Genomic DNA, 26,838 nt, shown 5'->3' with positions numbered 1-26,838 from the left:
GAGACAATTATTAGAAAATAGCAATAGAAGTGAAATAATCATATCCAGTTACCAAGTACTTAAAACACTTTATTTCAAATCTTTACAGATGTATCACAACTAGAAGTTACCCGAAGACTAAAAAGGTGGGATACTGAACTTAACTGTAACAAGAACATTACCTAGTTACATGATGCAAAAAGGTGAATAAGCATAAACGTAAAAAGGTACAAAAAATATTACATAAAACTTAATTGATAAACTGCCTGAATTATACATCTGAGACATGATATTTAATGCCAGGTAAGGTTGACCAATTTTTTTTGACAGATTAATTTTGTTTATGACAGAACAAGTGCAACAGGGAGAACATGGGAGAGGTTACATTTCTGAGCAATAAAACAGTACCTTTCCAGAACATGTACAGAGTCAATACGGGATTCCATGTGAAAATACAGGGCTCTTTATCGAAAATCTGCAATATTTCAGGTGTGACGGGGCAATGGTACAAAACATAATGGAATGAGCAGACAATGGAAATTTAACTTACAAAACAAATGAAGCAAAGCTTACAAATTGGTGACTGAAAAAGGTTGCTTTATAAATATAATTGTTAAACATTCTTCCTCACTCCATTTGAACCAAATGAATACTGCATGACTCCATCTGTAGTACAGTAAAATCCTTTTTAAAAAGTTTCCAACCCCTTCCCCCACTATTCCCTCCCCTTCCCCGGAAAAAAATAGGGCTGACAGGAAAACAAAATAAAAAGGCAAAAAAGTTGAGTAATTAAAAAAGTATGTCTGTTGCAAGCAGAGTGTTTGTCTGTTCTTTTAATGTCTAAATCAGGTGGAATCTTGGTCCAGCGGTGGCGATGATGTCGCTGTAGGGCTCAGACTGGGTGACCTCGATGGCTTGCTGCTTCTTGAGGACCAGGAAACTGTAAAACTTGGCAGCAGCCTGCTTCTTGTTGTTGTTCCGGCACAATTCAAGCAGGCTGATTGAGTCTGCGCCTGTCTTAGCCATGACACGCTATAGGGGCAGAAGAACAAAGTGTTAGACTAAGTGCTCCCTTTTGACCCAGGGTTATCAGTAAGATATAACATGTAAGTGATGTTTCATCTCTCCCCTTGTAGCAGCCAATCATGTAGTCACTGCCAATAGCATAATAATTTTTCTGTTCTTAATGTAATAAAATTTGATCATGTAAAACCTAAACAAAATTGTAATACAATTTCTGAACCATTAATGTAATAACTTATTACATTATGGGCAAAAAGTTATTACATTATTGACTCGTTAGACACATTATCTGGGTTAGGGTTAAAATAAATAAATAAATAACTTGAGCCAATAATGTAATAAAACACTTAGATCACTATATTTAACTTTCATTTATTGGCTGTAAAGTGTTACACTTCCATGACACTTACCTTCACTGTTGCTTCTTTCAACACACTAAATGTTATTGGTTGATATATTTTATTACATTATTGGCTAGTTATTACATTTGACTTAGAAAAAAATGAGGAAAAATGAATAGGTTATTGGCGGTTATTACATTTAAAAGGTAGTAATTATTTTTGGCTGCTACACCTTTCATAAAACATGAGGAGAACACACACTTGACTCACACTTTTACATGGTAAATTAATCAAAGTCATGTTTAATCTTTCAACTACAATGAAATCTACCCACAAGGGTTTCTGTCTACTTAAAATCTGGTTTGACAAAACTTTTGAACACAGTAATTTTTCCCCCGTTTTTTGTACCTGGAGACCGTGCAGCATCTGCTGGGTTCTCTTGTTCCATCTCTTCTCTTCCTGATCCTGGTCTCCGGCCTGACCTTCCTCTTCCTGAGGACCATAAAAAACAAAGTCTTTAGCATTAATTGGCTCAGCAACACACAATCAAATAAAAGAAAATGTGCCTGTGATATAGAAAGGCATTTCCTTAAAACTTCTAAATATCTTATCAGGAATTTTATCCTGTAGCTTTTCATTTTTTAGCTTGTTGTGATCAATCCTAACACTTTAGGCAGTTTCCATCAAATAACTGCTACCAACCACAAATTTTGCAGTACACTAGAGAAAACTGTTTTTTTCCTTACCTCCTCTTCATCACTATCATCCTTCTTGTCTTTGCCCTTGTCACCAAGCAGGTCAAGCTCAGGGACAAGCTGGGTAAGGTTGACACTGCTCTCTTCTGGGGGCAGATCCACCTGAGGCATATCTAACCTCTGAGACAAGACTGAGCGGTCAGCCATGGGCTGCTGTGGCTGCTGCTGCTCCAAGGGAGCCATCTGAAGGAGAGGGAAAGAGGGATGTGCCCAAGTCAAGACCAAGTTAGGACACAGTGCAGTCAAATGAATGAATCATGGTTTATAATTTTCCCATTGATTGTTGTGTTGTGCGTTTTCCAAGTTTGCTACTTCAAGAAATTCAAAATACCTTCATTTGCTTTCATATTTCCATTAGATAACAAGATAACAAAGACCACTGTGCCTGATTCAATAGAATAATCAAATCTGCTCCGTAACAGCAAACAGTTTTAACAGTCATTAATTATAGCTACATTAGAGGCCTTTCACAAAAATTCCAATGTTTTGAAAGAGAAAAAAACATTTAGATAAGAAGCACTCACAGGAAGGGTGCTCTCTTTGTCGATGGTCTTGCGTTTGACGCCACGGGGGGTGGATGGAGGAGGCATAACTGTCTCATCCAGGGTTGTCCTGCTGCCCTCAATTGCAGAGGCTGCCAGAATACTGGGCTCCTCCATGATCGTCTGATCTGAGGGTCAAACAGGGGGAGATGTCAGTACATTGTAAGAAGAAATGTGAAAGTGAACACAGCCCAATTCAGTAACTGATGGTGTCTCTTTTGGGTTTTCTGCCATCAGTCTCTTTACCCTCTCACACAACTGACATGACATGTCCACACTGGGATATGACCCTCTCTCCTCCCTTACATTAGTTACTTACCAATAACATCTCTGTGCTGACTCATGACCTCCTCTCTGGGCACCTCTGGGTTCTCCAGGTCTCTGAGGAACTCATCCAGGCTGTCTGCTTCGCCGCCCTTTCTCCTCTTCCTCAGCTCGTCTGGCACCAGAGGTGTCAGGCAGCGTGTGAACATCTGACATGAGAGATTTAATAGTTAAGCTTTGAAGCCAAGTTTTATCTTAAAAAAAAAAAAAAACTTCATGCAAAGTCAGGAGTATAATAAAAATGTAGAGACTGATGCAAGACAAAAGGAAAAGCAGTCTGCTAAATTATGCATCAACACGTTTTCCATTCAGTATTCTGGAGGGGTATCATGTGGGTGTGAAAGGATAGGGAAGAGACAGACAAAACCAATCACTTCCTCCACCTCCTGTTCCTTCACTGTTCTCATTTTAAATCCCACAACCTGAACAGAATGTCAATGAAAGATACAATATTAGAAATCTACTCTCTCCTCTTCCATTAAGCAGTGTCTGACCTACTTGGAAAAGCAGACCTCCGGTGTGACTTGCTCATTACTGTTCCCAAGTGGTAATATTGTTTTTAAGTGATTTCAAGCAGACAGCTGACAGTTTCGGTATGTTCTCAAACAGTCATCCAACACATGCATGTTACTCACACACTCACAAAAAATAGGGTTGGGCAATTGGATGATGATGTCAGTTGAACCTGTCGCCAGTTGTTTTACTGGTGGATTTTTGGGGCAGTATTTGTTATTTTATTTTGCTGATGTACTGGACTGTAGAGTGACAGCCGTTGCTCTGCTCCCCACAGTACACACCCACTCAGCTAGACCATGAGTGCACTGAGCCAAGTAAGGATTGAGAGGAAAATAGCCAGACTGCATTCTTTTGACAACGTGAACTAAGTGTGTTGTACAAGGAGTTAACACGCCAATTAAGCTTGTCTTAGTTTGGCAAAAGAGAGAAACTTGAATCAGAAGGTGTACGGTTGTATTTCTCTGTTTAAAAAGGCAAAATAGGTGGGAGAATGATTAGTTTATTGACAGTGAGTACATTATGTTTAGTGGATATAGTGAACATACGCAGTGTACATAATGTTTTGAATTCAACGTTTGCACACGTCTCCCAGCTGAAACTCAAGAGGACAGGAGAGGACAAATACATCACCAATCACAGATTAATGGGCTGGCAATGGCCGACTGGTAAATTTAAACATATCGCCCAGCGCTAATACATAACGAGCATTTGGTACCTTGAGCAGCCTGGCATTCCAGAGGGGTTGAGCAGGCAGAGAGAAAAGCTTCTCCACTCCTCCAGTCTCCTTCCACATCATAAGCTTCTTAGTGGGAGGGGCGAGGTCCAGGGTGGTCACAATGTCTGAGTAGTCAGACAGCTGGGCTCTGATAGTCTTACTGTCCAGCTCCTTCACGCTGTCCACAATCAGCTTCCTCTTACGCTTCGCCTTGGTCTCTTTCACTGGAGACGAGGGAAAAAAATTGCTAACAGTTATCCATCATTTCAAAAAAGGTAACACTGTCAGACGTATGCCATGGCCATGACCAATAATGTCAAGTATAACAGCTCCATAGACCAACTGCCGGGTGGGAAACTAGTACCAGTGACATCCTGGTAAAATATCAAAGTGGCTGGTAGATATTAGATGTGAAATATGATTTACTATTGACTGGCTGGTGAATTTGAATATTTATCTGTCAGTGGTTGGTAGATGTTCACGTTTAAAAAAGTTCATTTTCCACCCTGCGTGTTGCTCAAATTTTTCTGCTCATTTATTTTTAACATTGTTTTTATTGAGTTATTGTAGGCAGAGATATTTAGGGTATAGCTACCTTTGTAGAAATTATAAAGTAAAATCTTTTACTGGCTGACAAATCTCTGTCATCTCACAGTGTATTGTATACTTTGCATACCCAGATATGTTAAAAAAAGAAAACATTTCCACTGAGTTCCCACTTTTACTCGCATAAATAAAATTGAAAATAGCAAATGGTGAAGCATTTAGAGAAAAAAAAGCTTTTCACAGACTTTCTACAAAAATGCTAGAGAAGGATGAATATAGAATTTTATACAAATGAAGGACAGATTATTTTTTAAATGCAGCCTCTCATTTCTACAGAAATTTGAGGGACTGTCTTACCAGTGATGTCAATGGGCTCTAGGGCAAAGGCCTCCTCCTCATTGTGAACCAGAGTGGTCTGTTCTGTCTGGTCGGCCATTGCTGGCAGTGGCTCTGCTGGGCCGGAGTCTGGGCTGTCTGGACCCGCTACAAACACACAAAAACAAACTGAATTCCCCTTAAACAGACATACAGTGACACAATGTACACTCTACTCATATTGGCACTTGACCAAGCAGGCTGTTTAACTGATCTCTGCAACATGTATCCAGCAAAACGTTCTCCACACGTCAATGTGTTCAATACAAACATGGTAAGTCTATTAGAGATTAATAGAGACAATGTACGGGAATAATCCAAACTCCCTGTTTCATATGCTTTGCAAAAAGACAAGGAAATTCTGCTTTACTCACGTGACTGGAGGTTATCAAAGTCGTCGTCATCGTCTCCATGATCTGGAGGCATCATGACACTTTCTGTGATGGCTGGAGGGTCATCGAAAATACCGCCTCCATCTTCAGAGCTCAGTAGCTTATCAACTGGGATATAAGAAACAGGATTAATTTAACAATATTTTTTTATTACTTAATCAGAAATATATCACAGAACTGTAACAGTAGTCAATTTTTATCTATTTTAGGATTAAGAAACTACTCACCCAGCATTCCCCCATCACTGTTGCCCATGGAGCCATCCCCAAAGTCATCATACTCCATGTGGTTGGACTTGTCAGGGAGATTAGCTGGGCCAGGCTCAGCCTCTAGCAAAAGGTTCGAGGCTGTGGCACTGCGCATGATATCCTCCTCAAACGTGCTGGCATCACGCATCATCTCTCTGTCATCCATGCCAAAGTCAGCTGAAGAATATAGCATGAACAAGGTAAGTCATTTTTTTTGTTTTACATAATAATTATATTGTTCTGATAGAAATGTAAGTTATATCCAAATTCATGCTGAAATTTACAATTAAATTAGAAACGAATTTATCTACTCATACATATGTAGTTGGTGAAATGAATGTGCACATCAGTATGTATAGTGTCTTACCAAAGTCATTATCCTGCAGGAGGCTGAGGTTTCCAACATCTTCCCTCATGGTGATCTCTTCTACTCTGCTCTGGTTCAGGGTGAACTGCTGGGCCACATCTATGTCACTGTTTGAATCAAACACACAAAAACATCCAGGGTAAGCTTAACAGTTGGTGACTGAATGAAGCCATGTCAGTGCTAATGACAGTAACAAGAGTCTCACCATACAGACCAGTGAATCTTTCAACTGATTAAAATGTTTAGCACAAAAAAATGAGGGAATGACACAGGAGTAGTAAATGTAGTCAACTTACTCCAGATCAGGAAGTGGTTGATCAAAGTCATGGAACTCCTCAGGTAAGGTGATGGCATTGTAGGCTGCTTCTCTGTTCTCCTCAGGAAGATCCACCACACCTGAATATCGATACAACAAGTAGTTATGTTGTTATAACACACAACCGTATGAAGAACAACCATAGCAAGTGTAACTGCTCTATTTGTTTGAGAAAACTGATAATCAAGTCATATCTTTATTAGGAAGTCATCTTCACATTTTCATATCCTGCTGGTTAATGATGGAAAACCCACAGAAGCTTTAAGTAAAATTATAGACAGCACTTTGTTCCAATACTAATCTGGCCCGTGATTTCTCTTACCTGGCCTGAAAGCCATTTTGATCTTGATAAAGGCTTCATTACAGTCAGCAAGCAGGTATTTGGCCTTCCTGTGGTAGATTCTCACCACCCCAAGGAGAAGGTGACCTGATGTACGCAATGCCATCTTCACCTAAGAGAAGAAAAAAGGTTGTTGTATTTAAAAAAGAAAACACTGAGTTTTTCTCCAATTCATTTTCACTCATTATTTTTCTTTGTTGGTGGTAAACATTTTAAATATAATTGCTTTTAACTACTGTGAGGTAACAAGGGCAGGATAAAGCCACAACTCAGAATCTTAGCAAGACTCAAGCCTGCAAAGTGAACATATGGCCTGCAGAAGGTCCAGAAGAATTCAGAGAAAGTACTTTTGTCTTGTTACCTTGGGTGAGATGATGCTCTCCACACTGCTTTCCAAGTTGCATTCAAACACGTGGGCCTTGGTCAGCTTCTTGTCCCAATGGGCCGCTAGCCAGATTTTGGCCAGCGGCCCACGTTTGCTGAGGACAAAGTGGGCGTAGAACATTGCCCTGGTTCCCCTGGCTCACACACTCACACTGTGGTATGGTTTACCTGGAAGGCAAAACTGAATTAGTTAATTAATAAGAACTCATGCAAGATGCAAACTAGCAGCACAATATAATCCATTGGAAGAGTTTGAGAAACAAAGCTGTTTTCAGTCAACTTTAGCAATAATATCCTCTATATCTGACAACTTATGATATTGGATATGGGGAACAAAGAAAATGTAACTTGACTGCTGCACAGAACCATTGCATCGTAATTACAATCTCATCATTTTTCATATTTTGTGAAGAAAAATATAAATCTTTACTTAATTTCAAGCTCAAAAAGGCCAGGGATCAATTCCACTGGTAAATTTTGCCAATGTAATGCTGATTATCTTCAGGCTAACACATGTAACTGCCTTTACTAGTTCTTAACATTGCAGACATTCTTGGCTGATGAAGGAAACAAAATAATTAGGCTACACAAACCAGAATAAATTTGTAGACTATGCTATCTTTTTGTAAAGATAGGGAGCTTTTTTCTTTTGTAGCAAGTTACTTAGCACAAATTTTAAAGTTTTTCTTCCCTCAGAATGAGGATTATTCAGATTTTGCGTTATATTGAATACATTTGGTCTCCAGAAATCATTAACCTGCAAATCATTTCACATGGATGAGGAAAATGTGCAAAATTAACTTTTTTGTCCACTGGCCAAATTTGACCAGACACCGGATAAACTACCATTGTTTTCTTTCGGCTGGTGCGTGAACCAAGTCTTTCCAGCTACTTGCATATTTTACTAGTATCTGATTGGTGTTGATTTTGTGGCTTGGAGGAGTCTGTTATCTTTCAATGAAATTTCTGATAGTACCTCAGCGTTCACGATAAGCTGTCGTTAGCTAAGTGAAGCTTGTGTCGGATGCTTGTTGGCTAATGTAACATTATTACGCCGACACTGAAAGAGATAAAACTCACTAGAAGCATTTGTTTTGGTTGATTTAATCAACTTTAATAGTGAGCGTCACTCATTGTTCTTAAAATACTAAGCAAAAGACGATATTTAGAAAATGAGATTTTATCAAAACAAGGGCTGACTGAAGTTCCGCCTATTTCACAGTCATGAGGCAAACACTGGAAATCCACATGTCTACCTTTCCCAAACTCTAACGTTACTTCAATTACATATTAATTCTTAAGTTGTACAGATTCATAAGTTGGCTAAAAGTGGAAAATACCGTGGTTATTTATACACTTAATACAATGTAATACGTTAAAAGCGCCAAGGGGTTGGTCTACGCCAGTAAATAGTCGGCGCCATCAAGTGGGACGAACTAAATTAGCCGCGAGCTAACTACAAAAGGAACAGTGATATCGTCCGCTGTGCGTGAATAGCAGAAATATTTATACCGATGTAACTTCGCTGAGTAAAATTACTGCTTTACTAAAACAGTGGACAAGGGTAAAAGTCGCCCATGAAACTAAAGTACAGCACACAGGAATGAGGCGCTCATCAAAACCTGCTCATACTTTTTCCCTCTAACATCACCAGCACAACTGTATCGTTAGTTAGCTGGTGGCTAACGGCTCCTTGTACAACGAAGGCCGCGTCAAATAAACACAAACGTGCATGCTTATTTCTCCTCGTAAAATACAAAAAACAACGCGAAATTATTTCCGCTGCAAACACACTTACCCACGGGACCCGTTTTAGAGTGAAATTCCTATGATTATGTTATTTCTCCCAGCGAATTCTCCCCTGTTGTACTCATTAATACTGCCAAGATGGCGCCAGTCGCCTTCCTCCCGCTCACCGCTGTCCTTTTAAAATCGGCAGGATGTTTACAGTCAAAAATGGCGGAGGAGGAGTCTGCTGAGGAGGCCGACACTGACAGACAGCCCGCTGTACGCAGCAGGCGGAGTTAGGGGGCGCTGTGGCACAGTGCTCACCAGAGACGTGTGAGGTGCTCTTATCAATAAATATGATTATGAAAATAGTGTTTATGTTTGACAAATTTTTACGCCTGCGAACGATAATGAATCACGATGAATGAATCTTATTGATAATAATATTACACTGTGGTAGTATAATATTCCTCTTATTTTTTTTATTTAGATTTTATATAGATTATTTGTTTGTTCCCATTATTTTTACCACACAAAGTCTGACCAGTACAGTATCAAGCTGACAACAGTGCAAACAGTCCACATCAAAACTGAGCACAAATCAAGAAAAGAACATAAAACAAATAAATAAAGGGTCAGAGGTCTAATTAGAAATAACTGCATGTTTTGTATGTTTTGGTAAATGGTGAAGGGTTGTTTGGCTTTTGTACATTTCAAAGCTGTTAAATTAATCAGCTCCTTTATAAAGATTAAGAACAGCGGTCTGGCATTAATGAATCTGCATCTGTGTGTAAATTGTTTAGCTGTGACAATCAGGATACTGTCATAGTTTCCTTTTTTTTATCCCCCATTATAGCTCCAAATTTAGCATAATAATATTCTAAATTAGATTAATTACTGTCCTTTTCAGATATCAAATTTTAAAAGGATTACAAAACAAGAATTTGTATAATTACAAGCAAACAACACATATTCTTAAGTTTTTGCATTGGAATCAAAACATACAAATGTTTTTAGCAATGTTGAATCTTTGTTTTAAAAACTGTGAGGTATCTGGTTCTATTTCTGATTATAATCTCTTCAGGGTTAACATCAAAGTAGATTTTTCCTTTTCAAGCAGTAAAGGGAAGAGTTCAGAGCTGAGGATGCCCCTTATGACTTTGCTTGACAATGTTTTCTCCTTAAAATCAAGATCATCTATATAAATTGAAGGTATCTGCAGTAATAACTTTTCATAAGGTGATATTCCTTTCACCATACTCATTACTTGTCAGATTGCTTTGATAAAAATTCCTTGTTTTTTTTGTTTTTTTATCAGGGGTTTACTTCCCACTGAGGTTTCCCATGTTCCATTGCAGTGGAGTAGTAAGTGTGTGCGCTCATTGTATTGTATTTTGGATGATTGTCTAGCTACTCCTACAACTGCTGCCATCTCCAACTGTCCCATCTGGTCCCTAATCTTTAAAAACAGATCCCATGTTGTAACACTGGTCATGTTCCAGGCCTATCCTGTACATCAACAGAGAGACCTAAAACAAAACTATGCCCCTCCACATTTTGACATGTCATAGCTGGAAAAAACACAGGCATAATTAATAACATTAATTGCTGTGTTCCATTAAGGTGTCTCAGTTGCAGGACCCTGTCACAGAACTGTTCCACAGCTGCCAGTTTGATATGAAATAGTGGTATAAACACTGGTGTTGCCAGTGATACTAAGGTCCTGCTCCATTTCGTGTAGCAGAGCCTTTCCAGTGGGCCAACATGCACAATAACAGCACCCTCACTCTGTTTGAGCTGAATGGAACAGAACCTTAATTAATATCGTTGGTGAGACTGTGTTTATCCTATTATTTCATGTCAAAATGGTTGTTGTGAAATAGGTCTTTTGTGCCTGTGGCGTGGCTTACTGTGACACTTAATTGGAACAAAGCTATTGCCATGGGTATGAGGTAAACTTGTGCACGCCCATTATAATAAGTCAAATAACTGCTGTGAAAAAGGCCTAGGAATGATTAATTATTGTTTAATTGATTCATTCTTCATATATGCAAATTTAAAGAAGGTTTGAAGAAGGTTTCACAATATTAACATGAGGAGGAAAGTCCACAGCCAACCAAACAAATTCAGCCCTTTGGAATAAAATGAATAAAAGGAATAGAACAGAACACTCAACAGAGAACTGGACATCCATGCAGACTCCAAAAAGCAATTTCTAAACAGTATATTAGATACAGAGATGAGCAGAAACATGCCTGACAGAGAGACTGACTCATCTACAATCAAATTGCAAAATTGGTATGCAGTAAAGCGGATTTGTCTCATAGACTCCAGCATCTGTTGCAGTCGAACTGCTGCCAGTTGGGCATGTTTATGATTTACAAGCAGCAGGGCTCCATGTGACTGTACAGGGAAGGTTTGCAGATAGCTGAGGTAACCTAGTGCTCACACATCATTAGAATGATGATACATTTAGTGCTTATTGTTAGCTCAATTTGAGAATTTATTTATTGATATTTTAAGTAACACTGAATGAGTATCCATACATAGCTGGTTATGTGCAGTTACAATACAAATGGAAAAGATGATGAAATGACAGTGAACTTGAGTTGTGTGATAATGCATCATAATCACATGATAATAACACTGGCAGTGACTGTTTAGCACTTCGAACTGAAGAAATGATTCCCTAAATGTATTAAATGTGTAAAAATGTGCCCCCAGACCAGCTCATTTTGAGATTAGTCAATTATTGATGTTGGCCAAATTACTCAACACAACTCCACAACTGAAAGCTAACAGATGTGAGCGAGACAGTGGTGGATTTAGAATGGTGTTCAATTTCAAATTGTATAGAGATTTTCAAAGTGCATCTCTGATTTATGATCACATTAAATCAAGCTATTTTGTGTCTTGTGCAGCAAACACAGAAATGGACATATGACTCATTTCAACACAATGCTGCACAGCCATGTCTGGATGGTGACACAGTTTTGAGCTGCCATCTGTTAAATGAGATAATTTTATCCAGATAGCCAATTGCTCTCTGCTGTTACCATGTGATATAGAGGAACCAGCCCCTTCTATACTGCTGCTTTCATGCTTTAGATTAGCTACGTTGTTGTTGTGCAAGGTGTGAGTCACAAAGCCTGAACATCTGTTTATCTCTACATACCAAAAGAGAAGTATATTATTACCAGCACAGCTGTATGAAATGAAACATCTTTTACTTAAGTATTCTCACATGCACACACAAACACACTCAGAAGAGATGCATGAGAGCTAAAAGTGGCAACAGATTTTTATCGAGGCAAATACGGATTGAAGAATTAGATTCCATTAATTCCATGAAGTGAATTGTTTCTGGTTAATAGCGTCATAATGTGCCTAATCTTAACATATTCAATTAAGTCACCACAGGGAGTCCCTTCTACTCTTCTGTAACAGAAGTGCTTTTCTATGAGGCGCTGTATGACATTCACTTGTTCTGTCACTGCAAATGTCTTCACAATCTGTTTGTTATTTTTACATGTTATGCTCAGTCCTCATTGAAATATAAACTATATTATAACATATAATTTGTTTCTTTTTATTTATCATTATCAGTTTTAGCCACAAGACTCTCATGATACGATAACACTGGCAATCAGGAGTTGTAATAGAAAAAAAATATGTTTTTCTCCTAAATTTAGTTCAGTGTTTGCAGTGATGCTCCAAACTCCATTCCAACATACAACAGGAGAACGTGTGGTGAAAAAAAAAAAATCTATTGTGTGGGTTGTTTGTAGTTGCAGTCACAAGTCAACTCCAACAGACATCATTAGGACATAATTACTCAGTCTACTAAGTCAAGGCAAAACTACAAATCTGAGACCAAATGAAATGGACTCTTTAAATGGACAGTTTACCCCAAAATCAGAAACACGTATTTTTCCTCTGGCTTGTAGTGCTTTTGATCCATTTAGATTAGCGAATCTCATTGAGGGTGATACAACTTCCCAGCGGCCATTCACAGATCATCAGGGGCTGCTGGAAACAATCATTTTGAAAGGTCATTGAGGTGTTCTTGGGGGGAGCGTTAAAAGTTTAGACCAAATATTCACAAGGTGAGTTGAAACTTGCAAATACTCGCAATGCACCAATCTGCTGTGTTCTACACGACCAGATGAGATGGTTTTTCAGCTCCATAGCTGAGACTCTAAATTTGCGTTGGTAACTGCTGGCCATTCCTGCTTTCTTTGTGGCTCAATCTCTTTTGTAGTTATGTGTGTTCTAAAATGATTTTGTTTCTTTGTGAATCTTTGATCTCTATCTCTTTTGGCTTTCCCACATCTTGTTAAGCAGGGATTCAGTACTACCACCATCACTTTCAAAGCATTTTAGCTTATTTCATTCAAAAGTTAAGATAAATAGCCCTATGATATTGGATAGCTAACATATCCTGCTTTTTTTGAGTAACCTTGGACTTTTTCCTTGTTAGGTTTCTCTTGTTTTTCACTGGAGCAATTAATAAAAATGCTTCTTGTTTGGTATTTCTGATTGGCTGCTGTTTGTCAATTTGTCAATGGAAAGTTAAAGTTTGAATTTGAAATCTCCATTGCATTTGTTTATCACTATTTAAAAAGCATTTCTATTCACATGGTTTTTTGGTCCCTGGGAAACTAATGCTAATAATATTCCAACTGTCTAGTTATTTTGGCAATATTTGGCATTCACTGACAACGATTTGAAATGATAATGCACAATAATAATAAACATTAATATTCAAGGAAGACAGTTTTATTTGGTTGGTAGCAGAAAATGGTTAAGAGGGCGCTGACTCGAAAAAGCTTGAGAACCACTAATCTAAATAGTGATGGTGACTTGCAGTGTTTTGGAGATATCAGCTGTAGGGATGTGTGCCTTCTCTCAAATGTAGTGGAACTAGATAAGAATTGGCCTTTAGAGCTCAAATAGCTGTAAAAGTCCATTTGAGTAACTGGGCCGTGGTTTCTGGAAAGAGACATTGCTATTGAGTTTTTCAAATGTTTTTTTTGGCGCCTTCCGCCCCACAAGCCAAGTGCCATTTAGTTCCATTATATTGGAGAGAAGGCAGACATCTCTAATGGGATATTTCCAAATCTCTGCAACTCACACAAGAACTATCTAGACGGCTACTGGATGAGTAAGGGGAAATATATGTGTTTTTGATTTTAGGGTGAACTGTCCCTTTAAGAGTTTTGTAAAGCTGATAGAGAGGGAAGGATATTTGTCAAACTTGGCCTCGAGTCACAGTATTTAATCCAACAGCAGGGAAGAGCCCTGACTGCATGCATGCTGAGATCCATCTCCACTGCAGATACACATCTCATCAGCAGGATTAGGAGACGTCGAGCTGATTAGCATACCATTAAATCATACAAGCAGACTTTTGGCATTGGATCTGCCCCCCAATACAGTGCAGTTTCACTTCTTGGTTTATTAAAAATCATTTCCACTCCATGCAAGCACCCAAGCATCTGGATCTCTGGATTTTTTTCCTGTTTTGTTCTCCAGATGACACAGAGTGGTGGTCTTGGTGTAGCTGTCCAAGTGGTTTTCCTTTTGGTGTGTCACCAGATAATTTATCCAGTGTAGGCACTGGTCCAGCTTTCACATACTGCACATCTTTTTGCTTTAAGAGTTTAGCCCAGTTTGGTGTGTTTTTGGGGGTAGCAATCTCTCCTGTAGCTGTTGCTCCAGCTGAGTTGGCAGCTCTCATGCACCATGGGATCATCCTGGATAGATGCTGTTATTTATGCAGCGTGTCTAAACCAATCATCCTGACACAGATTTATGTAAACACAGCAGTTTCTTGGCAAAGGAAGAGGTTCACACACGCACAAGGAGGAAGCTAAAGGTATTATTTAGTTTGGCTCTCCCCCAGTGGGTGCAGTGCATAAACCCTAACACGCAAAATGTGTTCGGGAAGACTGAAAATGGGTTGCCTGCCGGTCAGAGAGGAAGAGTGATGACCAGGTGAGACAGGGAATAGGAATTACTTTATGAGTGTGTCTTTTGCTGTACACACTCAAGGTTTCTAAAGGTTTCAACAAGTTAAATGTAAGATAAAACATATTTCATGTAACAGGTTTTAGCAGAATCAGGGAACGTGGTTTGAAACAGCTCAGGGTTGCAGGAGATAACGTTAGTGCACAGTGGGACCATGTTGGTTTTGTTTTGTAGTTGCTACAGTGTGATCATACGATCTTTTAAAAAAAAACACATTTAAAAGCGAGACTGCATTTAATGCAACTTTATAAAAAGTAACATTGACTTCAAACATCGTTAGTAAACAGAGTTTGATGTTGCATCTACAAATGCAAGTTAAGATTCTACCATTCAAAGCCAAAATCATACATCAGCATCATCCAAGAACACCGCTGACTTCTCTGGAGCCCGAGCTCATCTGAGATGGACCAAGTAGAAAAGTGTGATGTGGTCTGACAAGTCAACATTTCAAATTATTTTCAGAAGTCATCAATGTCATGACCTCCAGGCTAAAGAGAAGGACCATCCAGATTGTTACCAGTTCAAAATCCAAAAGGCAGCATCTTTGGATGGTACGTGGGTGTTTCAGTGCCCATGGCATCATGGGTAACTGCCAAATCTGTGAAGGCACCATTAATTCTGAAAGGTACAAGGTTTTGGAGCAACATATGCTGCCATCTAAACAAAATCTTTTTCAGGGATGTTGACGATGACAGTAAAGACAAATAAATGGCCAGGAGAAAAACACACAGAGACAGTCACTTTATATCAAACATTTTATTTATTGATGTTTTTGTTTTGTTTTTATAAAATTCTTTTACAAAATTGTGATTTTTCCTCTATCTTTCCATTTTAATCTCTATAAAATTAGGTCTGCAGTTACGGAAGAGAGTGAAGGAAGCAGGCAGAGATTCAGTCGAGACACAATCTTGTCTGATAAATACTGAGTGTGTATGGGAGAATTACGTGTGTGTTACATGTATTACTATACTTGTGGCAACCAGGAAGAGGGGCCCTCTACTGCATCCTCGCAAGTATAGTAATACAAGGCTGTACGTGTCTAGAAAAAAAAAAAAAAAAGGAGTTCCTACATCAGAAAAGGCAGGAATGTCAGTTTCAGATGAGTGGTGATAAGTCTTAGTAGCATTCCAGTGTTAAAAAATATCATTTAGGGAGCCATTATGTGTTACTGGATATTGATAAAGAAAAAAAACAACAACAACAACAAAAAAACACCTACTGTGAAATGAAAACAGGGACCTGGTTCTTGCAAATGATGGGAAGAAAAACTTAAGTATATTTTTTGTGAAGGCACATCAATATATCACCCCCTGCCCTCTGAAACAGCAACAAAAGGAAGGAGAAAAGAAATAGAGAAAATGTAATCTTAAATATTGCACCAAGTTCATTTCTGAAATGTGATTCTGTTTACGACCATATTCAGTTGTCTTGATAGTGCTGTGTTTAGTAATACTAGGATTGTTTATTTGCTGTCAAGCTGATAGCACATTCTCAGAAGTATAAAACACCATGCAGCACCCTTCTCTGCTGATTTCTTAGAGTCTCTCACACAAACACTCTTCCCTTACTTTCCCCCTCACACAATTTACTTTCTCATACAGACAGGATATAACTTTATTGAACCAAATAAACATGGGAATGCATGGCATTCCTTGCATCAGATGAAAAAAAATATAAAACAAAATCATATGATCTATTGGCACATATTGGGGTGAAGGGTACAGAATGGTGATGCTCAGCAAAATGATCATTTACCTTCCATAAAAATAAAGCTGAAGCTGCCTAATGAGGCGTGAGGGCGGGTGTGGTTAGATTTCTATAGAAATGGTGCTGGCTTTACAGGGATACTTCATGGACAGAAACTTTGCAATGATTTAAAAACATAGGTGCACATTCTAGAGATTCAAATTACATTAACATTTTCAGACAACCTGATATGACATATCAAAGCAGAACTAAAATGAACTGTGACTGTTAATGGAAGCAAAAACGAAGTCAATTAGCCTGCAAAACCCAATTTCCCATTCCACTGACACTTGGCATTCATCACAGATTTGGAGTCAATGAGATATACATGTATCACATTGAGAAAACGAACATATGGACACAGACTGAGTTTTCATTTATGAGACATCGTCCTACTGAATTATGGAACTCTCATCCCAAGCACAACGGCACATTGCCAACCTGATTCTCTCAGAGATGACTGGCTGTTTAAATCTGTGATTATCACTGATACAAATTGGCATTCTGTAAATATCCTGGAAATCGAAAGGCTTCTAATGACATGTATTTATACTGAAATACCACAGATGAGAAGAATTACATAATAAAGCATCTCTCTCAAAGGGTGCCAACTGGTTCCTTATGACTTATAACAGAATCACAAATGTTTGGTGAAAATTCTTGTCAATCTGGTCGGATTTGTTTGTAACAGGTGAAAAAAATACAGTAGTTTATTTAGTATGATGCCAACTCTGACTCTAATGGCATCGAGCACTGTTTGATGGTGCTAGATCAAAGCAAGTGCTCATCAGCCTGGGCTACAGCCAACCTTTTCAGTGGACAAAATGAAATGGAGTCTATGGCATAGAGACAATAACCGTGGATGAATATCCACCACTAACCAAGCCCAAAAAGATCAGTTCCCTAGTTTTCACAGTGGTATGTGTTTCAAACAGACCATTGGTTGGCTCAATTGGCAAGCTCAGCCTCCCATAACCAAGGCAGTTCTTATGATTCTCTATTTTTCTTCAGGCCAGCACACATTCAAGTACCAATTCTAGCTTGCCACAATGAAAAAAGAGACATGAAGAAGATTTCTTGCTAAGATGAAAATAGAGTTTTTCATTAAATTTTGCATGTATTTCTGTTCAGTTCCTGTGGATATTTATTCCCACATGGCAAATTTGGTGACATCTAGCTACTTGTGTCAGACTGTTGTAGTTTTACAGAGAAATGGCACAATTTTGTTTGTCAGTTGACTAAAAATAAACTTAGGTTATACTTTGGCGAGTAATAAACTTGAATGCTGGCCTGAATAATTTACTATGAGATCTATTATTCCATCAATTAAAAGGAAAATCACAAAAAAAAACAAAAAAAAAAAAAAACAAAGCAGCAAGATCCAGGTGCTCATCCCGCACCATGTCTTTTTCTCAGACTCCCAGATCCCAACGCCGTTAGATAAACTTGAGGCACTGTGAATATCAACGATCATAACTCGTCTGTGGTTGAGGGGTTGTCATTCCTCTCTTCACCCACCCTGCCATTGGTTTGAATTAAGACAATACAGAGAGTAGTGCTGGCCATTCATTCACTGTATAAAAAATAGCTAAACACAATCCAAAATAGTGTTATCCTCTTCATAGTCATAATTATCAATAATATTCGGTCATCAAAAACTTTCAGGAACCTGTGCAGAGTGTACAGAGTGGGACAAACAGTCTTTTTCAGCTGGGAGGGCTAGAGTTGGGAGTGGTTTGCAACTGTTGGGACACTGAAGCAGCAAGCTTTGATTTCCAACTCTGTGACTTTGACCATCTCCTCAAAGTCAAGCAGTTTTAAAATCCTCAGATGTCCTTCAGTTGGTGGAGGTCATAGTGTAGCAGGACAATCCCCAAATACACTGAAGAGAAAGGGTGAAAAGGAGAAATGGAGGAGGACACAACTGAGAAGACCGATGTCTCCACATTTGTTCTGCTTTCTTCTCCTCCTCTCCCATCCTGTATCCAATCTCATCTGCTCCTCCACTGATCCATCCATGCAATCATGGAGAAGCTCTGAGTTGCTCTACATGCACGCCCCCTCGCTCTGTCTTTGTCGTGTCCAGGGAGCGGGGGGGCTCTGGAGGGTTATAGCCTCTCAATGTCCCTGTACTTCTTCCGTAGTATGGACACCTGGTCTTTGAAGAGGACCGGGTCCAGCCTCATCTGAGAGTGCACCAGGGGCATGGTGCCAAACCAGCTGGCAAACTTGTTCATGCAAGTCTGACGCTGGGCGAAATGGTCCGGGTCAGCCCAGCGAGACGCCCGGGAGCTCTGGGGGTGTGAGGTGGTGACAGAATGGGAAGAGGGAGCGGGAGATACAGGCAGTGCAGGGAAGACAGACACCAACAAAATGAATAATGCATCATAAATTACTCTGACCTTTCACAGCCTATTGTAATTATTCATGAGTTGTTTTTTTATTGAAGGCTGTGTTCCAAGAAAGCAAATTACAATTCAAATTTACAAATGACTGATGTTCAGTTTTAACAGCTAACACTATTAGCGTTTAAGTGGTACGATGTGTCTAAAGGCCACCAGCCTCCACAATAATCAGGGAAAACATGGGTCTCTGTCTGCTTAATAATGAGCATTGCTGTGAAAAAAAACAATTATGTGGGCTTTTACAGGCATACTGAAAACAAGAGCAGCCTGAATTTGTGAGAGGAGAAAAACACTTCAGCGGCAATTGCTAGTGCAGGGAGTGTTTTCTCCTAACGGTAAAGAACTTCCTTCATGTTTCTGAATAGCTTCCTCACAATTTGGCCTCGTTTACACCTGGTATCAACAGATGTCTTGGGTGATCAGATCACAATAGCTTTCATACAGATGGTAAGTACAAGTGAATAGACTGAAGATGCACTGAGATCCTCTCACCAAGACCAGATTTGGAGGTGGTCTGGGCCACATATGACCACATTCTTTCAGCAGCATTTATGCTGTGTGTACTGTATGTACATTGAGGGGGCACCTACTAAACTGACATCTCACAAAACAGATTTCTATTTGGTTAACTTGCTTGCAAATGCAAAGTGTTAAGGCATTCTTACCTGCCAAGATAAACAGCAGCTGCCTGTGAGCACACTGTCTGTTTCAACCATGTTGTTGAGTGAGGAGAAACTTAAACTTTAAGAAAAGGCTACAGCAAATTCTTAATCCTTTGAGCCTTCTTGCAAATTCAGCATTAAAAGCAATAAATCTAATTGTTTCTTTCAGTGTAAAAACATTGTGTCAGTTTGATGTGTCATTGCTGCACTGGTGGTCACTCCATGGCTGAAGTGTGTCTACTTGCCAACATGTAGCAGCTAGGTATTTGAACACAGTTTTGACTGATTTCACAATTTACACTACATTCATGAAGGAAGACAACATTTTATTAATGGTAAACGTCAAATTTTCAAATACAGTAAACAATAACCAATATAGGCTACTTCTTTGTTGCCCATAGAGTAAGTGTCCAAAATGGCCAGATTTGTGAGTGTTTAGACTTCATTAACTTTGTGAAACAGTTTATGACAAATTCTTGATTATATGAGCTTTCTTGTAAATTCAGCAAATGTTATACATTAATAAGTTTCTTTGTGTAAAAATCATTGTGTCCGTCTTGTGTCTGTGTTGGCTACTACTTTTGGGGTGCAAATCAGAAATATCATCACACTTGGTCTTTGCAAATGGAAATAATGTAGCTACATGTTTATTTGCACAGTGTGGAAGTAAGTGCCCATCCCAAGTGTGGAAATGCATTGTAATGTCAGCTGTGAACTGCTGTACTTAGAGCTGTGATGGGATCACTCAGGATGCATGTTAATGCCAGGTATAAAATAATTAATTGGCCACTGTTTTCCGAGATTCTTTAGTTGTTTCACTCCACACATCAACAGTGGAAAATGTACCTTCTACAAGCAGACAAATGCCCACTACTTGTGCATAGGGAGTATATCAACTTTAAATATCGGGATTGCTTTTCTATCCTGATCATCATTATTATTATTATTGGCTCTATTCAGAAAAGGTCCATCTGTGATAAGATACTTGGCAAAAGAAGAAAAATCTCCAACACAGTGCCTGGTCCACCTTTGGGCACAAAATAAGATGAAATAGTTTACAAGATTTTCTGTCTCACCTGTCCCATCATGGTCTCCTTGTACTGTTTCTTCTGGGTGACCTTGATGGGTGGTAGTTTAGAAACCGAGGACACCAGAAAATTCATCAGAATGTCCTCACAGTTTGACATCTGGTCAACCATGGTCTTCAGACTGGCTGGAAGGTAGGTGGTGTATAAGTAGTGGTAGTATCTACGGGAGAATGTGACAGAGAGTGAACTGTTTTAGTATTGAACTCAATGAAATCTCAGAGGAGAGAAGTGAAATACAATAAAGACGCAGATGGGAGTACAAATGAGTACTATGTCATTACTTGTGATAGATGGCAGCCCCAGTGAGCACCATGGAGTAGTCGTTGGTCCATTTGGAAGTGTAGCCCCACCGTTCCTTGTTGCTGTCCCAGAAGTGGCTGCGGGCTGGGTAGCCAACAATGCGGTCTGGGAAACTCTGCCACACTGTGAAAGCAAAGTCCACCTGGGCCGAGATCAGAGACAAACAAAGACACAGAACAAGGGAGAGAAGACATGAGGCAGAGAAAGCAGGAGCACAGAATTGATGGGAACTGTAACAAAATGATGTATAATAGAGATTAAGCAATTTTTTTCAATGTCAGCTGTAGTTTTCTGGTGGTCTGACCTCTGTTGTGGAGAGCACAGTGTCCTCATCTAGACTGAGTACAGCATCAGTGGGGATGGTATCGTAGGGAAGAAAACGACTGCTTATCACCTAAACACAGAGACACACATGCAAAATGTTACAATGCAGCTCAACAGCAACAATCAGTGTATAAACAGGGCCCGTATGTGCACAAGCGGGGTACATCTGCCTGACAAGCGGCGCTAGTTTCTTCATGTTTGTTTGTGCTACAGAGTTGTTTCATCTCGCTGCGTTAACAGCAGAATGAGCCAAATATACACGCTGACATAACACCAATGACAGCAGAAATACAGCATCTCGCTGATGAGCTAAAACCCTAGACAGAAATCTGCAAGCAGTGGAGTGTCTTTCCCTCCCTGATGAGCCCTGCAGCCTGTAGCCTTGGCATGTATCTATGCAAATAACTCTGTATTACAAGTACTTATAAAGTGGATTCCAGTTTTAGCAATAAGTGCACACTGATCTAAAAGCCAGTTTCTTTTTTGAAATACAGTGTAAAGGTTTCTGCTCTTGTGCCAGCCAAGTTTCAGGCAAATTAAGTAATTCAAGTCCTCTTTCTCTGAAAGTCCTCAGTCCAATTTTATCTACCTTTATTATATTTGAAATCTCATTAGCAAATGCTTCTGCCCCATCTTCAACAGTCAGTAAATCAGGGGTGTCAGACTCATTTAGTTTATGGGCCACATACAGCCCAATCTGATCTCAAGTGGGTCAGACCAGTCAAACCATTGCCTAATATCCTAACATCACCTCCTAATTTTTCCATTTTAGTGTAAAGAGGCACAAGTACTTTCTGAAAACATTTTACAGGTAATGAATCGTCTGACAGTCTCAGATGTCTTAAACTTTAAGCACAATTTCAACAATATGTCTCAGTGTCTTTGTGAGGAAATAAGAACTTGACTATTTTCAATGGAAAAATTGACAGTGCCTGCTTTGCTCCTGTATGAACAGTAGTCTACAACTGGCACTACTGACAGGTTTGTGTCACGTAGCCTGTACATAAGCATGTGGGATCTATCATAGTGTGTCCAGCATAGGGCCTACTACTCATAATTAACAGTGTGACTCCAGTGGACAAATAGGAATTTCAGTTAATTTTATTGAAAAAATTGAGTCAGTGGCTGCTCTGCAATTTTTGCACTTTTCAAAGTCATCCAGAGGGCCAGACTGGACCCTTTGATGGGCCAGTTCTGGCCCGTGAGCCATATGTTTGAGACCCCTGCAATAAATATACAGTAGGTTTAGCCGGTAGGCACTTTTTGAAAAAAGTGAGACACTCTTTAATGACAGTGTCCTCCTGTTATTACAATGAGTGAGGCAGAAAGATGTGGGTTAAAAGAAAGAAATATCAAATTCTGTGTACAGTAAATTGAAACGCTATAGCGTCTCAACTCCTTTGTGTGAAAATAGGCCTGAAGCTTGGACATGACAGCATTTATGTCTGTGCTTTTTGCACTGATCCCATGATCTGAAGAGTCTAATACTAAAGTGCCAAAAGAAAAGAAAAGGAATGAACTGGTTGCTCAAGCCACCTAGAGATGGTCTGGAAACAGCAGAACAAGCAGAACATGGACTTTGACCACTTCAACCACCTAGTAAGAAAGTTTGCCTGCAATTTTACATTTTACACTATGATATGGATTCAACTGAAGGCTTCCAGCACTGTGACATGGCTGCAGTAACAATGAGCAAAGAATACAGACAAGTTTTTTTTTTCACCTTGCTTTCGCCTTCTATAACAATGACAGGGACTGAGGTGGGAGGCCAGCGGTGCTTGGCAGGAAGAGGCTTGTCACAGTTCCACAGAACAATCACCTGCACAAAGGGAAAACAGGTAAAGCATACATCATCATCATTCTGAACACAACATGTTCACAGTCATCTACACATCTATGTATGTGCACCTAATGAGGAATATGTTAAAAGAGAACTCTATTAATGTCTGACAATCCTTGCCAGACATACCAATATATGTACAGATCAAAAACCCACAAAGCTCTATTTTTATTTACATCCTACTTATTGGGAAGTAACGCCAAAAACGTCCTCACGATTCTACTGCACATCTATTTTCAGAACTGTCACACCACCTACATTACATGATAGTGACAGTACATCACTTAAATGTTAAAACAAAATGTGCTGACACCATACAGTTTTAAATCCAGAAAGACTGAAGTCACATTTTTGGTGAACTTGCAAAATGCCAGAATAATGAGTAGTGTACAGTTTTGTGCACTGAAAAAAAAAAAAGACAGGTAAGGGCTTCCTATGTTTCCTACACTGTGCATTAGTATTATAGGATCTATAGCATCTGTAGGGAGAACTATTTGGAAATTATTTGGACAGGCTCCCTTTATTTCCATTTTATGTCTTAAAACACTTGGTGTTTTAATTTGTTAAACATTTTCCCAATCCTATTGTTATTAGTATTTGTAGAAATAGAATCCACTGGTGACTGCATAGAACCCTGTGGTCCAAACATTTACAATAAGTTCAGAGTGTTAGGTTAAAATTTATTGGAAAGAAATAAAAAATAAATAAATAGAAAAGATAGGTGTAATAATTCAATTCACAACATGCTTTTATTTGGCAAAATAATCTGCTCCAGTCCTTTTTTTTTGGCATTTAGCTTTTCAGAAACTACATTTTCACTGCAGCCAAACAACTGTTTGCTCTCCCGCTTGCTGCACACATGCACCTGTATTGACAGGATGGTCTAGCAGCACTCCAACAGAATCAGAAAATACATTTAAGTTGACAAAACTGACAAGTTACATTCATTAAAGATAGTTTATTTAACAAAAAGACAAGCTAATTTAATCTGATTAATCACTTTATTCAAATTGTGTTTTTTGTTTGATTAGATGCTTCAAATGTAAACAAAAAATTAAATTCAGTACAGCTCTAGTAGAAACCGATGCAGATCGGGTCAATCTGATGTGAGGTGAATAATGAATAGTGTGGTGTAGTGTGTTAGGTTTTGAATTACCTGAGCACAGTACTGAGATTTGGCCACAGCCACAAGCAGTTTCATGACCGGCTGGGACTGGGAGACCAGTGGGGTCACCACGTGAATGATTGCTGTAAACTTGGGGTAGGGCTTAATGCCTGAAAAGAACCAGGAGACATCAGAGGTAAGAAAAGAAGCAATTTAAACCCGTCAGGTAAGATTTCAACCAGGATAATGATCTTCTGAATCACCATCAGTCACCTATTGCAATCACTAGAAAATGAAAATGCACTAAGACTAACCCTATAATTATAAGTAGAATTTCATCTGTATGTAATAGCCTCCTTGACAGCTTTGAGCCTCTCTTAGTTTGTGCTTGTTTACTTCAAGCTGTGTTTACTTGGCCTCCAGTGTGACTGAAAAGTTCTAATTAGGCTTGTAAGGGAAAAGGTGCCAGTTAACCAAATCCCAATGTCAGCAACAAGCTGCATATCTGGCCAATTAACCATGCACAAATACAACATGGCAACATGGCAGGTCTAATTGGTGAGCCTCTCTGTGACAAATCATGAATTTATAAAGATATACTGCATAACTTGTGGCAATGTCACTGATTCACATGTTCGTTTATGAAGATTCAACAGCTGTCACACAGCAGCTGTTCCTGTCATAAAATGGTAATCAGTGCATCAAAACTTACCGTGTGCAATTAATATGGTTCTTAGCATTTAGCAGCATGTGCCTGAATAATTAACTGACCTAGCTTAGCGTAGTAGAAGGGGAATTCTCCCAGGTATGTGGAGTACTGAGGCAGGGTGAAAAGGCCTCCAGGCAGACTGTTCCACATTAGGTTACTCCTCGAGGTGTGCTGCAGCACCCGGTCCTGGATGATCTGCATAAATAGGGGAGAGGAGATGTATCAATAAAATATCCACGATACTCCTTGTTCCTGTGTGACAGAAAAGATCACAAGGCCCAGAAACAGTATTTGTACAACTACTGTGATTTGTCAGTAAGATGTCAGCAGGAAATTAGCTCTGAGCCAAGATCCTGCATGTCCATTCACTTCAAATGAAAACAGTAATTATGCCAGTCTTATGTGCTGCTTGGAAACTGAGCACAGACACAGATCCTCTGGCATTTCTCAAATTAAAAACCAAAACAATGAGTCTCTTCAAATACACAAAAACCTGCCTACTACAAATAAGTGTTTTTCATTATGCTGTCATGTCTCTTCATAAACAAACTCATATCCTACTATTTAATTCTCCTTTCATTGTTTTCTTCTGGACAGCTTGTTTTGGTTTGTGATGTATAATTCTTTTTAATTTGTCACTCCATTTAATTCATTCATACCATCTCATTCTCTATTCCATCTTAATTGTTCATATTACATATAGAATATTAATATCTTCATATTACATATAGAATTAGAATACTACTAACAGTACCAAACTTAAGTAAATCATGTTATTACTGAAATGAAATAAGGAAGCATATTCATCAAATACAAATTTTCTCCTAGACTGTGGCAGGTGGGTGTAAAGTCTGTTCTTTTCAAGTTCTTGAATCTAATTATGCAAGGCAACTCAGGCAAAAAAACAGCAGCTGCTGTGCAGGTTGAGCTGAAAACAATACTTAAAGTTTTATAATGATAATGCAAATCCATTAACTGTAATTTCATTTACATCTGGATATAATTAGTTTTGTAAGGAAAAAAGAAACATAAATTGATTGAAATTGACAATTTTAACTTGGCAGGCGAGGCTAAATAAAATCACCCTCAGATTAATTTCATAAGCCACTATATTTATTAGCATTTTACTTTTTATAATGGGTAATCAAAATGTTTATCTTTGAAGTTATGTTGTTATGTTTGAGATATTCTGAAAGTCAGAATATAATTAAAACTGTACATCATTTCAGTTAGTTTTTCAAAATTAAGTGGGTTGGCACTAGCTGTTTCATAATCCTTACCCAAATCTACAAGTTTGTTTGTTTAGCCCTCTATCACACATAATGTGCTAGCAGGCTTTACAGGCCAACAGCACCAACTGCTTCCTACTCCAAACCAGCTTTAAGAAGACTCATTTGAAAAGATGCCTTGATAAAAATATTAAGCATTCTGGGAGCTATGGGGCAGCTATAGAGTAAACCCTTTTACTTCTTTTAGCATACTGTGGAACTAAACAGATTCTTGTGATGCAACGTTGCTGTGTTTACAGTAAATGGATAGAATCCCTTGCTAATAGTGGCTAACTTATACATTAAATCTAAAGCCAAAACACTGACCTCTAACCAGTCTTGCACTATGGCATGTGCTGGAACAGAGTTAGGATATTCAAAGTGTAAATAGATCGAAGAACAGCTTCTTGGGGCTGTAACTTTACCCTGCTGACAGAGAAATCCCAGACTTGTCTTCCAGTGCCTGACTT

The 26,838-nt window shown here is 38.9% G+C and overlaps 2 protein-coding genes across 2 annotated transcripts in view; both read right to left on the bottom strand.

Moving 5' to 3' along the window:
- Window positions 1-48: 48 nt before the first annotated feature.
- LOC146321190 (double-strand-break repair protein rad21 homolog A-like) lies at window positions 49-9,117 on the bottom strand. Its single transcript, XM_084726243.1, has 14 exons — window positions 8,962-9,117; window positions 7,141-7,331; window positions 6,762-6,891; window positions 6,420-6,519; window positions 6,124-6,230; window positions 5,736-5,933; window positions 5,491-5,616; window positions 5,099-5,224; window positions 4,196-4,419; window positions 2,960-3,113; window positions 2,623-2,768; window positions 2,090-2,281; window positions 1,752-1,835; window positions 49-1,011 (listed from the first exon to the last, which is right to left on the bottom strand). The coding sequence occupies exons 2-14, from the start codon at window positions 7,282-7,284 to the stop codon at window positions 820-822; spliced, it is 1,923 nt and encodes a 640-aa protein (XP_084582369.1). The 5' UTR covers window positions 7,285-7,331; window positions 8,962-9,117; the 3' UTR covers window positions 49-819.
- An 8,935-nt stretch (window positions 9,118-18,052) lies between these two features.
- Window positions 18,053-26,838, bottom strand: part of LOC146321189 (exostosin-1a-like) — a 45,612-nt gene continuing 36,826 nt past the window's right edge. The window contains exons 5-11 of the mRNA XM_084726241.1: window positions 25,163-25,295; window positions 24,443-24,561; window positions 23,170-23,265; window positions 21,427-21,516; window positions 21,104-21,264; window positions 20,811-20,982; window positions 18,053-18,961 (exon numbers count right to left, since the gene is read on the bottom strand). Of these exons, the coding sequence (XP_084582367.1) occupies window positions 18,776-18,961; window positions 20,811-20,982; window positions 21,104-21,264; window positions 21,427-21,516; window positions 23,170-23,265; window positions 24,443-24,561; window positions 25,163-25,295 (957 nt within the window). The 3' untranslated portion in view covers window positions 18,053-18,775. The remainder of the gene's footprint in view (window positions 18,962-20,810; window positions 20,983-21,103; window positions 21,265-21,426; window positions 21,517-23,169; window positions 23,266-24,442; window positions 24,562-25,162; window positions 25,296-26,838) is intronic.

The sequence above is a fragment of the Lutjanus erythropterus genome, chromosome 9 (assembly GCF_056507025.1).
Source record: "Lutjanus erythropterus isolate fLutEry1 chromosome 9, fLutEry1.hap2, whole genome shotgun sequence".
NCBI lineage: Eukaryota > Metazoa > Chordata > Actinopteri > Lutjaniformes > Lutjanidae > Lutjanus > Lutjanus erythropterus.
This window is presented reverse-complemented; position numbering and strand designations above follow the sequence as displayed.

Bases quoted from the DNA above. Each gene is read 5' to 3' on its own strand.
- LOC146321190 (XM_084726243.1), bottom strand. From the start codon at position 7,284: ATGTTCTACGCCCACTTTGTCCTCAGCAAACGTGGGCCGCTGGCCAAA. The intron at 3,114-4,195 runs GTACCAAATGCT...CTCTCATGTCAG, and splicing joins GGAATGCCAGGCTGCTCAAG to ATGTTCACACGCTGCCTGAC. The intron at 2,282-2,622 runs GTGAGTGCTTCT...CCTCTCCTTCAG, and splicing joins ACAAAGAGAGCACCCTTCCT to ATGGCTCCCTTGGAGCAGCA.